The following is a 12,997-nucleotide window of genomic DNA, read 5'->3' on the forward strand; positions in this document are numbered from 1 at the left end:
ATATATATATATATTTGCAAAACCTAAATAAAAACTGCAGTTTTGTGGGGTTTGTCAGATATTCTAGCTGCCCTAAGACACCGGGAGCCTTTACTGATCTTACTGGAGTGTAGATTTTATCCAAGATGAAGGCCCCTGGAATCCTTAACATTTTCACTCCACTACCAACAGCAGTGCTACACAAAATAAACCACATAGGCTATGTATAACTTCAATGAGCATTGCCTTTTTGGTTATTTGTATGAGCCTGCCAAATGTAGGCTATGCCTACAGTACTACTTTTTAAAGCAATTACCAAAGAAATCAACTCTGGGAGGTTTATCTTCAGTATGGTAACTACATCTGGCAAAAATGTCACGAGGATATGTTGTCAGGAAGTGTTGTAGGACAGAAATAATGCTGGACTTTTCCCGGGAAACGGGATCCCTGGTAACGCTGCACCTGCCTTTTACCAGCCTGGAAGAACCGCGGCCACCATTCAGGGGTCGAAAAAAACCGAGTAGATCCGAACACCGAACGAGTCATCTCCCTCCCCTATACTCTTCTTTCAGTCGTCGTGCAAGCAGCCATGTTGCCGCGAGCTTGTTCCGGTATCAGGACAGGATCGTGCGCATAGCCTGCATTCGGGCGCAGCTCCTCGCATTTCTCTCCCCTTGTCGCTCGTGGCTCGCACCTCCGAACAAGAAAAGCCCAGTTTACCTATAATGGATTATACAACTTGATGATTCCTCATTCCCTCGGCTGGTCACGGGAATAATAGCAGTCGGTGTACAGATAGGACGAACTGGTATATCGCTACACTGCAGTGCAGCAGTGGTGAACGACCTTATTCCTATCACGCAACACAAGGAAGAGCGCCGGCGATTTCCGTGGATTTTGAGTTTTGTGGGCTGCTCTGTGGCACTTACCGCCGTTGTGGCCGCTGGGGGAGAAGCTAACAGGCTAGCTCTGCTTCGACATAAACACTGAATTGGCTACCTACATGGGCTAACGGCGACCAGCCAGTTAGCTAGCGCAACAGATTAATTCGTGTTTCTCACCTGCCATGTGAGCATTTTACATGGTGCTGCTTATATTTTTGGATACCCTACTTTGGATATCACCCTGGCAATATTTTGAGTCATTTTGTGTGAGTTGGGAGGATCAAGACCTCGCCGGGAATAACTTTGGCCTCAAAGTTTTAGACCTCAGACCTGGTTTGAACCTGAAAGGAAACTGCTCTACGACAAAAGAGAAATATAAGCGACGACACTGCGTCATGAGAACGACGTTGGATAAATCTCTATTGTAGATTTCGGTGACAGTGGGGCTTCCTCGGAAGTTAGTGAGCAGCTTGTGCTAGCCACCCAATTGAACCTTGTCTGGATCAGTGCAACCGTTGCCCAACTTTTCTACAAGCTAGCCCCTGTAGCTATCTGGCCAAAACGTCACAGCCTAGAGGTTGTTGGTCGCCATCGACTCTGATAAATGGTAATTGGAAAGTGAATGTTTTTACACCCACATAGAAACTAAGGAAGACATTTGCTTTTTCCTGTTTTGTGCTTGTTGACAAACATGGGACGTACTGTTGCTGCTAACTCGGCTAGCCGCTGATGTGGGATTCAACTTGTTGATTCACGGGCTATCTGTCGTTCTGCTAGCTGGCTAGCACTGGAAATCAGTTTGACAATTCCCTCAGCCATCAGCTACCTAAGTTTTAATGTACAATAGACACTGAAGAGTCGTTCCTGTTTCACTGTTCCTTTACCCTTTTTGACAACTCCAAGTCTTTCAAAAATGTCAACAAGGACCCCACTGGTACAAGTAATAGAAAATTCGGCTGGGCAGGTAAGATTGACCTCCAAGACAATTCTCCAAAACAATGTTGCAGTTAACCTAAGTATCTGCTTTATTTGGAAAGTCTTTTCTGCTGTGGAGAGAGGCTCTGTTTGGCCTTCCACGGTCTCAGGTTGTCTTTGGTATACAGCAGTGATTCACCAGCGTGCCTACGCACTCACACTGGATTTCCCACTCTTTGTAGAACACAAGAACAAAATTAGGTTTCTGTTTAGTCTGTGTGTTAGGGCATGTCCTCCAACTTGACTTTTTACCACTGACCTGTTGCAACAGAGACAGCCCTGTTGGCCACCTCCATGTTAACCTTACATAGCTCACAGAAGAAGAAGAAGCAACTCAGTGTCCTCATATTTGCACCATTATCTCACTATAGTGCAGTAGTATGACAGGTGTTTTTTTTTTATGTACCTTTGGCCATCGGAAACATTCATAATCCGTTGTAAAGTGTGAAGAACAATCTAGTGGTGTTTGAGAAATTGTCTAAGAGAAAAGAAGGTTGGCTTTTGCTGGAGATGTCATACATTATGCAAAGTTTTATGCATGATATTTGCACCTTGATTAGGACAAGAATGGCTTTAAAATCCCCACATAGATGGTCTAGTGGAAGAGAAAATTGATGTTCTAAAAAGACCACAAACTTATAAGCAAAGCGGTGACTGTGTGATAATAGGAAATGTGCTTTTGTTGTTTTAGGTGTAAATACAAACTTGTTAAAATTGTGCATACAGAGATTCAGGGCACTTCTGGAGCAGCAGATGCAGACTTGAATTCAGAAGTACTGTTAAAGTGTGCTCCCAGATTTGGAGTTGGTCACTTTTGGGTTATTGAGGGCACTTTATAAACATATCTAATCTACGAGCTCCTATACAAACTAACATTTTGTGTCAGAATGGTAAAGGATTTTGTAATCTGAAGATGTAAAAAAAAATAAATAAAAAACCTCTTTAATGTTTCCATTCGGTTGACTAGAGAAATGTATTTGTTGGTGTGTTTAAAATGTGAAAAGACAAAGCAACACAGTGACTGTGCTCTGTAAATCAGTATTAGAAGGCCCGAACAAAGCCCCTGCTTCTCGGACTATGATAGCTGTTTTAATCTTATAAACAGTTTTTTTCACCTGTAGATTCGTCGTAATTACGAAAAGCCACATATGCTCACATGAACACTTTGACTTTGACTTGAAAACCATTATCGTTTCCAAAATAGACCTTGAATTGCATTGCTAGGCCAACTGCTGACATGTCGTATGCCTCTCTTCAAATGAGAAATCTCTCATTGGTGTTTGATGGAAAGATTTACATGTCTGCATGTTGACAGTGTAGCCAGTGCACAAAGCTAAATCAGTTTCTATATTTGTGTTTATTGAGCATCTATAGGTGTAATAGTGTAGCTGCTGAGATAGATTATCTTAGCAGTTGAGTATAGCAACACAAATAGAGAAAACACATACACACACACAGTGTTGGGTTAAAGCCTTTGGAAAATAAACTGTCATGATTGCTGACAGTGGCTATTAAAGAAATACAAAATGATAAATAGGGAGAGCATAACAAAAGGTACTTTTTAAAAATCTTCCATAACGGCTTCTGTCAAACCGTTTTCTACCTGAAACACTGAAAGCCCAACCCAGGTGTGTAAACAGCAGCTGTACAACCAACCATATCTGCTCTAAGCACCCATTAGGAAGTACTCTTGGTGGTTGCAACTTAAAGTTTCAAAGATTTTGTTTGTCCTTACTTCAATACAAATAAGATACTGATAGAACTTGTCTGTTGAAGCCATGATCTCACCGACACTGTGTCATTATGTATGTGTTGACTTGTCTCATACATCACTGTTGATTAAAGTGTACAGGAACAGGGACGCAGATTAACAGTTAAACTGGTATGTAGGTAGGTGTAGGCAAATAAATACACACACTAAGTGACACATACATATTCTTAAATGGCTACACCCTTACCTGGAACATAGGACAGAATCATTACAGTTGTGTTATTGACTGTAGTCGCCACACACAGATATTGGTGTCGGCCTGTCAACAGATATTCAGGGTTCAAGGAGTTTATTGTCAATTCACCATATGTGCAGGACATACAGAAAATCAAAATACAGATATTCTTAATTCAATTGTATATTTTGTTTAAACAAAGATATTTGATTTTGACAAATATTTTTAATATAAGAAAGCAGCGCTATGGCAGCTGCCAGCCTCGAGGGTTCTCGTGCGGGCCTGGACCACTGCAGTGATCACACTGCCTGGAGAACAGGAGGCAAACGGCATCACTTTCATTGATTGAAAATAAAATGTAGGTCAATCGAAAATGAGCAAATAATTCACCAACAGCTGTGTTGTAAAGATGGCAGAAAGTTTACAACCCAGCTCCACTGCAGAGAAAGTGATTTGCTGTCCAAGCAATTTAAAATGCCCCTTTCTTATTTCGGTTTGGTCAGTAGATAGCAAAACTGTGGAACCTCAAATAAACTTGAAAGCAAGCTATGTAAGCTGTAAGAAGTATAAAACTAGTGTATTATCTTGATGAATAATAACCCTCCAACTGAACTTCCTATTAAACCCTGTTTGTGTACCCTTTAGCAATGGGCCTGCACGAACACAGCCCTTTGTGTTGTTAGTGTGACAACAGCTAATGAGGATTTAGGGGTGGAAGAAAATAGTTTGGGGTCCTGGCATGTCCTTTATTGGGTTTTTAGGCAAAAGGTCATGGACGTATACTCACACAAACACAGTGTGTTTCAGAGGCTTTCTGTAGAAAGCTTTTGATGTTGGGTCTCAAGATACAGGACAAAATGGCAGTGGACGTGAGGATAGAATGAGTGTTGACATGACTGTCTGTTTTTGTTGGAGACTTGAGTGTATATTTTGACTTGTTGAGTTGTGTGCCCTTCAGAAACGGCAGACATTCTGTTTCTCAGCTTGTTACTGCAGGAACCTGACTGGAACAGACAACCTGTGTGTTTTAATATTTTACATTGAGTTAGCTGAATGGTGATTTACTTGACTCGGATGGAAAGTTTTCAAGATCTTTTTGCACATGGGAGGAGTGGGGGGCGGCTACCATGTTGGCACCATAAATACTTACTGGGAATGTATCATAAGAGAGCTGTCTGATGTGTGACAGCCTTCTGGCAGTGTGAAATGGCAGATATGTCCAGAGGTTTTGATCAGACATGTTGCCATGTTAAGGCTTTGTGCTGTCAGTTAGTTTGAGGAACTTATTTGAATATGATTAGATACTATCGGTGTGACACCACTTTGACTTTGCATACCTAGAACTTATACACAATACAGCAATAAAGCAGGTTTATTAAATATACAAAGCAAAATATATATTTTTTTCTGTCATTGTTTTATATCAAATCTTTGCAGCATACTTGCTCAGAGCAGAGTTCCCTATTACTTATGCTGTTGAAATGTTTGCTGGAGGTTTGTACTATGTGTACTTCCCCACACATGATCACTTGATTGTCTGATTTCCAGTTTTACAGTGTTCTCTCTCTATTCATTGAGCCACATCTTCTGAAAAGACTGATTTAATTCAGCTGGAAAAACTGGTTTCCTGCTTCAGATGTTAATTCATTCTCCATTTCATTGTTTGGGTTGTTGCTTGTTGCGTTTGCTTGCTAGCGGTCCTCTTCACTGCCTTCATTGCCATATTAACTGCTCAGTGGAGTAGTGTAAAACTCACTAGGACAACTGCATGCTCATACTCATTCATGTGTAGTTTTGTGCACTTGGATGTTTTAAACAAAATAGGGGGCTCACTCAACATTACTCTATAGCACTACTAGTGGTCCAAACTCTGCAGGGTATCTTTAAAGGGCTGCTCATGGTTTGCATGTTCGCACGTCTGCTGTGGTTAAGTGACATGATTTTCATCACCTTTCCAGGTCTGTGAAGGTCCGTGCAGACCGTGCGGACACTGTGCGGATGGTCCACACAACAAAAGGCTTTACTGCACATGTACCATAATGCTTAGGAATCTTTGGTGTATGCGGACAGCTGGCAGACCTTTGATTTGAAGTATGAATAGGAAGGCATGTGCATCCCTTGTCCATTTCCGGGTATGCATGAGGGTTGGCACAAAGTATTTCTAGCCTTTATGGTTGAAGTCTGTTTGAGCTAGTCAGTGGGAAAAGGGATGGCTGTGGGCTTTACAGAAATGGCAGCAAAAGAGTCAGAGGATGAAGTAGCAAAGAAGTGGGGCCACACAAAGAAGAATGGAAGGAATATTTCTAACTAATCTTTACTTTATTGTATGTTTTTGGAATATGAGTATGATTATATGTCTGCAGAGAAGCCAGGGATGGTACCCATGTAATTATTCATTGAGCCAAAATCACACTGTAAAAATCTTTGTCGTTGCTCAGCCCAGGTTTTCAGTTTATTCCAGTTTGGCCTTTTGTAATCTGCACCACAATGGTGACAGTTGCATATTTTAAACACTCTCAAGCGCCACAGCAACAAAAGTCAAAGCAAACAGACTTTTGGAAATATGAGTGTAGCTGAGCACAGTTTGGTGTATTTCACCTGACACCCTGGGAGTGTGAAAGCCTGGCAAAGGTCCTCCCAGCAAGCTGCCGAGCTGGAATTCAGTAGAGATGAAAGAGAAGCACTGTATGTGTGAGCGCACTGACACAGGTATGTTGGTGAAGGCTTGTGTCTTAATATTCCAGCATTCACCTTTTCCCCCCTGCCTTCATTCATGCTCCCATTGAGTGAGTCATTGCATAAGCAATCTATAGCACAGGCGCTCTTACACACACGTACGTGATGATGTTACGCCCAGGAAACCATAAATTATGCCTCTCTTCTTACTAGACCAGTCACTAGGCAGATGAACAGAAAGACAAAGCTAGCCAGGGCCCTAGCAACAGACAACCTGCCTCAAACACACACTCAGGCTCATTCAATCCACTGCATTTGTTCATATTTGTACACACACACACACTACTGGTCCCTCTTTTTCCCCTCACGCTCAGATATCCTCACTGTTGTTAATTGGATTGAAATTTCATTTTGGATTTAACAAGTTTTGCTTATTTATATGTAGAGTTCCAGAACACAGAAATGTAGGACAAGCAAGTGTTACCCAACAATGCAGTGACGTTCAGAGCTTTGTGTGAGTGTGTGTTCGATTGTCAATGAGAGCAGGGTGGAACAGGCCTTTCCAGTTGAGCTGAGTGGTAGGTGTGGCAGCTAACTGTAGTCCTGAGATTTGAAGGGCTTGACGTCATTCAGGAGAAGGAGTGTTTAGTCCTTTGCTGTCAGTCCACGTCAATACTTGGATTTCTTCCTGTGCTCTAATGTGTATATTTTGATGGTTGGGAAGAGGAAAAATAAATACATTTTGGAATTGATTGAATATATAGACAGATTAACAGATAGAGGAGATTACGTTCAAACCAAAATGTTTTTTAAGTTGTTTTTATTCTTATATAGAGAAAAGGGGTTATTAGAATAAAGACAAAATTATAGATAAACCTAAGAACAATACTGGTTATTATATAAATAATTGTTAAACTCTAATATATACACAGAGATAAAACATTCAGGCTGCCAATGTTTGTGCATTCAGTGCTGCAACCCAGGAAGTATTAATGCTGCTTATTATTCAAAACATATTTTCCAAAGCTTCTACCATCTATGTCAGAGCTCTTTGTTGTGGTGTGACTTGAACTGCAACATGATTTACCTACTTAAGTCTTGGGGAAAAAAATGATTTAAAATGCTTTTTTAATAGCCCCAGCTGGTGTCCAGTTTCACTCTGAGGCTTCTGTCTGTTCTTTTACCACTGTTTGCTGTGTTCTTAATTAAGTGTATCCCCAACACAGACTTTGCTTTTGACGCTCTTTCTCTGACATTGCTTTATATTCCTTGAGTGAAATAGATGTTGTGTTACTTGCTAAGTCTTTCTAGTGTTGTTGGTGTGGTTTAAATTGTGCAAACAGCAGTTCAGTTCAGTTCAGGGTTCCCACAGCTCAGATGGTAAGCTGCTGATGCCAGTGCATGTCAGACTAGGATGTGATCTGTGTGTCAGGTGAGGTGGCCTGGTTTCACTCATACACTCAGAGAAAACCTGTATTCCACCAGTCCATACATGCATGCAGTAGCTCTTTATGGTAGCCACCATGCAAAAGCTTCATAGACCTGTTTACACCAATGACTCACATGCACTGCTCACACACACATGCACACAGAGCTGCATAGCAGCAGAATGAGGGCACTCAAGGAAGTGCTGTGCCGTGTGTCCCAACTGTGACTGCAATACAGCAAACAGGAGCTCTGAATTAATTTGACACACATATACACATTCACAAGCCTTGGGAGTTAGAGAACCCACATACACGACACTACATTCACAGCAAACTGAGACCCAGTGTGTCACCACCTTGCTAAAATAAAGGGCCTCTCACAAATGTACGTGGCCTTGTGTGTAAGGTGTAGAGTTCGTATAGCCAGTACAGCTTAATATTAGGTATTTCTCTGCAGAGTTTTAGTAGAGGCAATGAAGGAGCATGTGATGAAGACATGGACTAAATTATGATTTGAAACACTGTGCAGTTCACTGATCGTAAATGACTTTGTCCTGCAGTGCAGTGACACTGGAGCCAGTCAACCTGGAGGCACACACCTGCACTGCAGCTGGAAAGTTGTTCAGCGTCAGGAAGACGCACTATAGTGTAATAGTTAGGGATGGACTGGGCCTTTAATCAGCTGGCAGTATTTTAGCTCATAATGGATTTAACAATACTAGATGTTAAAATAACTTTAGATGTTGAAATCTTTGCACAGTGACCCCTCCTAGTGTGTTACTTAATTTATCACAGATTACTTCATTGCGCCTGTTTTTCAGTAATGTTCTTTGTCACTAAAAGACATTTACAGGTTACAGACAACATTTTAGCTGAGCTTCAAAGTTAAAAATGGGCCTAATGATGGCCTCTTCCTTGTACAAATCATCCTCTAATGTGCGTATATATTAGTATGGTACACAGTCTATATTAAGAAACTTGAACCCTGGGCTCTTTTTAAGTTTAGCTAAGATAAAAGAAGCTCATAGAGGGTTGCAGAATTTCCTGTTTTGATACAGTGGAAATGAGCAATGTAAGGCTAATATGTTAAGTACTGCAAAGCGTTTTAGGCTCCTAAGAGTTTCAGATTAAACAGGTTTGAGTCCTGGGGAATTTGAATCCCTATAGAAGAGCCTGCACATGTATTCACATTTTCTTTCTTTACACTGTATGTGACTATAGTGTAAAAAGTGCTCCATCCATTTATTTTTATTTCTATTCTTGTGCTAAAAATATTTTTGTGTGAAGCTCTGTACACCCTGTGGTATGAAAAGACCTGTTGAGCAGGTGCAGTAACATTTCTACCACACATCTGGCAGGTGTTTAACTTGTCCTTTCAATTATCCTCTTCATTATAAAAAGTGATTCTGTTGTTATTAGCTAGTGGCTGCAGCTAGTAGCAGTTCTTGCAGGCTTGCTTTGATTTTTTATATCAGAGTTACTGTAAATCAAGCACAATATGGTGCTTAACAAGACTTCCATCTTCAGATAATCCACTCTGTGGTAATATTTGGATACTGCATGCTACATGAGCTTGTGTAAGTAGAACAAACTGTCACATATATTTTTTTCTCAGGAAACCCATCTTGTCATTAAAGAAGACTATAAATAGAAACATAAACATATGAATAGCGGGTAGGGAAGAAGAACGATGGCAGGAGGAACCAAAAGAATATGAAGGATGAAAGAGAGAGAGAGCAGGATTCAGCAAGCGACAAATCTCCATGGCAACACAGCAATCACGACCCAGACTTAGGTGTGTGTGTGTGTGCGTGCATGCATGTGCCTGTGCGAGTCCTCCCACCCACAAATTTCAGTATAAAGCAGCAGCTTTTGTGTGTGATTATCCATCTAGTAAATACCATGTTTGTTCTGAGCTTGTTTGTTTCACGTCTAGTTTTGGTTGATAAGTAGAAATGGACTACGTTAAACTGAGTGGCGACTGAATATTTGTGTTGTTTAACTAATGGAGTTCCTTTAAATTTTATATATTTCAAGGCAAAAACCCCCCACATTTATTGTACATAATTTTAAAAAAAAGTTTTTTTCCCCATTATAAAACCTTTACAATAAATAGTACACAAGTGGAATAGCACTACTGCTATCAGAAATGTTTGTGAAGTGTGATAAGGCAGAAAAGTGGAGCTTAAGTAATTTTTTTTTTAACCAGCGTTGTTATCCTTAATGTAAATACTTTAAGCCATTTGATTGGGCTTAATTAATGAGATTAAGTACGAGACTTGTACTTTTCATTAGCGACAGTAATCTTTTCAGCAAACTACAGCAGGCAGTTGGTTACAGACGGTGCATTCCCCAGCTTGTTACGTGTCAGATCAGCTGTATGAAAGGCAGCTACAGGCTCAGTATGAAGCTTGTGTAGCTGACGTTACAGCAGCTCTTGTAGGGACTTCACAGGGTCTCGCTGACCTTATACATGTTTCTCATGTCAGTGTAAATAGTTTCTTATCCATCAGGTCAGCAAGAACTTTTCCAGTTCAACCATTAGCTCCCCTACAAAATGTGCACAGGTTGTCTGTGTTTTTGATATGTTGTTGTAATTTGGAAGAGGGAGACCTTTAGTTTAAGATAACAAATTGGATTGCAGCTCGCTGTGCTTAATTTTAATTATGTTTGATACGATTTTCACCTAAGGTCATAATCGTCTCATTACAGCCATTACTTCCCTCTTCATTATGAAATGTGCAGTGCAGTGCACAGGCATCTGCGCTTCTCAGTGGTCAGTCGAGCTTTTCCTCTGAGCCTGCAGTGACAAACTGAAGTTGTCCATGCGCAGGAACGGACAGAGTAGTTAATTATTTCAAATGACAGGGAACGGTGTGATTACATGTAATTATTAACAGCAGGATGTGAGGCAGAATTTAAAAAACGAGATCTCCATAAACAGCTTTCAATACTAGCTGCCAGTGAGCCATCAGTTGCCAAAGTTGGCAGAAAAGTCACTATGCTTTAATTGTGTATAATTGGAGTAATAGTAGGTCTGTGTAATTATACCCCATATTTCAGGAATTAAAAGCACATACAAAAAAAGGCTTGACATATTTTACACAACACAGATTTTAGTTTTTAGCTTCCTTCTTCCCTCACTGCCACACTCACCTCTAAAAACAAGCAGCTCTGTTTCTCTACCAAGGACAAACAGAGTAAACATTGACTAAAACAAATGTAATTTTCAGTTGTGCCTGCAGAATAAGGTGGTTTGTAGAGTTTCTTTTCCGAAAAGTTCCACCTCAGCCTCCATGTTTAAAGGGAGAGGCGTCTTGGGGCATTGTGGGTGGAGGTGTGTGAAGTTTTGATGAAGTGTTGTTTCTGCAACATGCCAGTGGGGATTTAAATTTTAGCGCTGCTCACAAGAAACAGAATCTGTGACCATAATCATTAACAACTATTTGAGACCAAATCATGTCGTAAATGTGCAGGACAAGCAAAAGCACATCTCTACTCTGTTCATCAACCACTGGTGATTTGACAGTAACAGCCTTACCAGTATGCTCTGTATTTCCAGTGTGGGTGTTGTATGCATGGTTACATGTCAGGTTAAACATCACTTTGTAAAAACGGGATGCTGGTATTTCTGTGTAAAAGGAGCATGGGTAGGTTTTTTTTTTTTCTCAGTGTAAATAAACAAAGCCACAATAAAGACAGGCCAGTGTAACACAAATATGTAGAGTCTGATGATATGAGACAGAAGAGACTTACTTTGTTTTTTACAGTGTTGTAATGGTTTGTCATGCTCATTTTCCAAAGCGTATATTACAGAACTCATTCTTTTTGTTACCCCTGTTCAACCTGTCTGCTGTTGATGATGTTTTTGCTTAGCCTGCGGAGCACTCACCCCATGTGTGACTCTCATTTTAAGGTTAGTTTCTAACCAAGCTGTGTAAAACTCCACCTGGTGGTATCACAGTTGAGTACCCCCAAAACTCAGATTTGTGAAGGTCAGCAATGAAAAGACTTGAGTGAAAACACAACCAGTAGTGCCTTGGATTAACATTGCAGCTGTGTGTGTGCGCGTGTGTTCTGGTCATGTGGATATAATTGTATTTGCAGTGTGGCAGTAAATGGCTCTCAGCTGCAAACGTCTTGTCAGTGAGTATTCACTTCGTGTGGTTTGGAGGGGGTCTGAATTGTTGGGCCTGATATAAACACTATACTAATGGCCTCTCTAGACGGTATGCAACAAACCAAAAAGATCTGCTCCACACAACAGGCCTTACACACGTTAGCTGCTGAACTCCAGTTCAGAGAAAATTGTGTTTTGCCCTATTGCACCTGATGGTTATTATAGAAACTGACCACATATCAGTTTTTAAAACTGGAAGAATAACAGTGGCAGGGCAAATTCTGCAAAGAATTCATAAAATTTAAAGTGTTAGTGTGTTTAGAGATTCAATTGCCACTCGGTGGTCAACAATATCATATGATTGATCATTTATGTGCCTTTTGGGCCTTGTGTTTCCAATTTTCTGCCTCTTTTTCCGCAAGAAATCTCTTCATCAGGCATGAATGTTATTAACAAATACTGAGTTTTAGTGAGTTTACATTCAGCTGAAGTTCTGCAGCCACTGTGATCATGTAATATTAATATCAGACTTTACTGAAGCCTTAAGTTGTTTGTCTTTATTAAGCTGTAGTTATTAGCAGTCTAAGTTAGCATTCATGAGCCGCACACAGCATCAGAGAGTAATGTTTGAACAAAACAATGATGTCATTTATTGTCATCTGAAACATCTATAATTATAACTGAGGGGAGAGGTGGGTATATGTGTGTTTTATTGGGGGGAGGGCACAGGGCTTTGCTTAGCCTGCAGCTGCCCAAAAATGAAGGAAGAATCGCAAGACAAAAATAGTCAGAGATGAAAGAGGATAGGAGAGAAGGAAGAATGAAGAGTTGAGTGTGGAAGAAGGAAAGAAGTCAGGGGAAACACACTTGAATTTTAACTGGCTCTACTTTGTACACTGCTCCAAAATTAAAATTAGTTGATAATTTACTAGAATGTGTGATTGTTGAACTACTTTTGGAAAAAAAGAAGAATGTTGTAATAAGCTGTAT

General features: G+C 40.5%; 1 protein-coding gene across 12 annotated transcripts in view; it reads left to right on the forward strand.

Annotated features, from left to right (window-relative positions):
• The first annotated feature begins 364 nt into the window (after nt 1–364).
• mark2b (MAP/microtubule affinity-regulating kinase 2b) overlaps nt 365–12,997 on the forward strand; it is a 46,975-nt gene continuing 34,342 nt past the window's right edge. For 4 of the 12 annotated variants that reach the window (XM_020610198.1, XM_020610195.1, XM_020610196.1 and 1 more), the window contains exon 1: nt 368–1,827. In XM_020610198.1, the coding sequence (XP_020465854.1) occupies nt 1,777–1,827 (51 nt within the window). In that variant the 5' untranslated portion in view covers nt 368–1,776. Of the gene's footprint in view, nt 1,828–12,997 lie in introns of all 12 variants that reach the window. The other 8 variants (XM_020610191.1, XM_020610194.1, XM_020610202.1 and 5 more) reach the window with 5 other exon arrangements.

Source organism: Monopterus albus, unplaced genomic scaffold (genome assembly GCF_001952655.1).
Source record: "Monopterus albus unplaced genomic scaffold, M_albus_1.0 scaffold104.1, whole genome shotgun sequence".
Classification (NCBI taxonomy): Eukaryota; Metazoa; Chordata; class Actinopteri; order Synbranchiformes; family Synbranchidae; genus Monopterus; species Monopterus albus.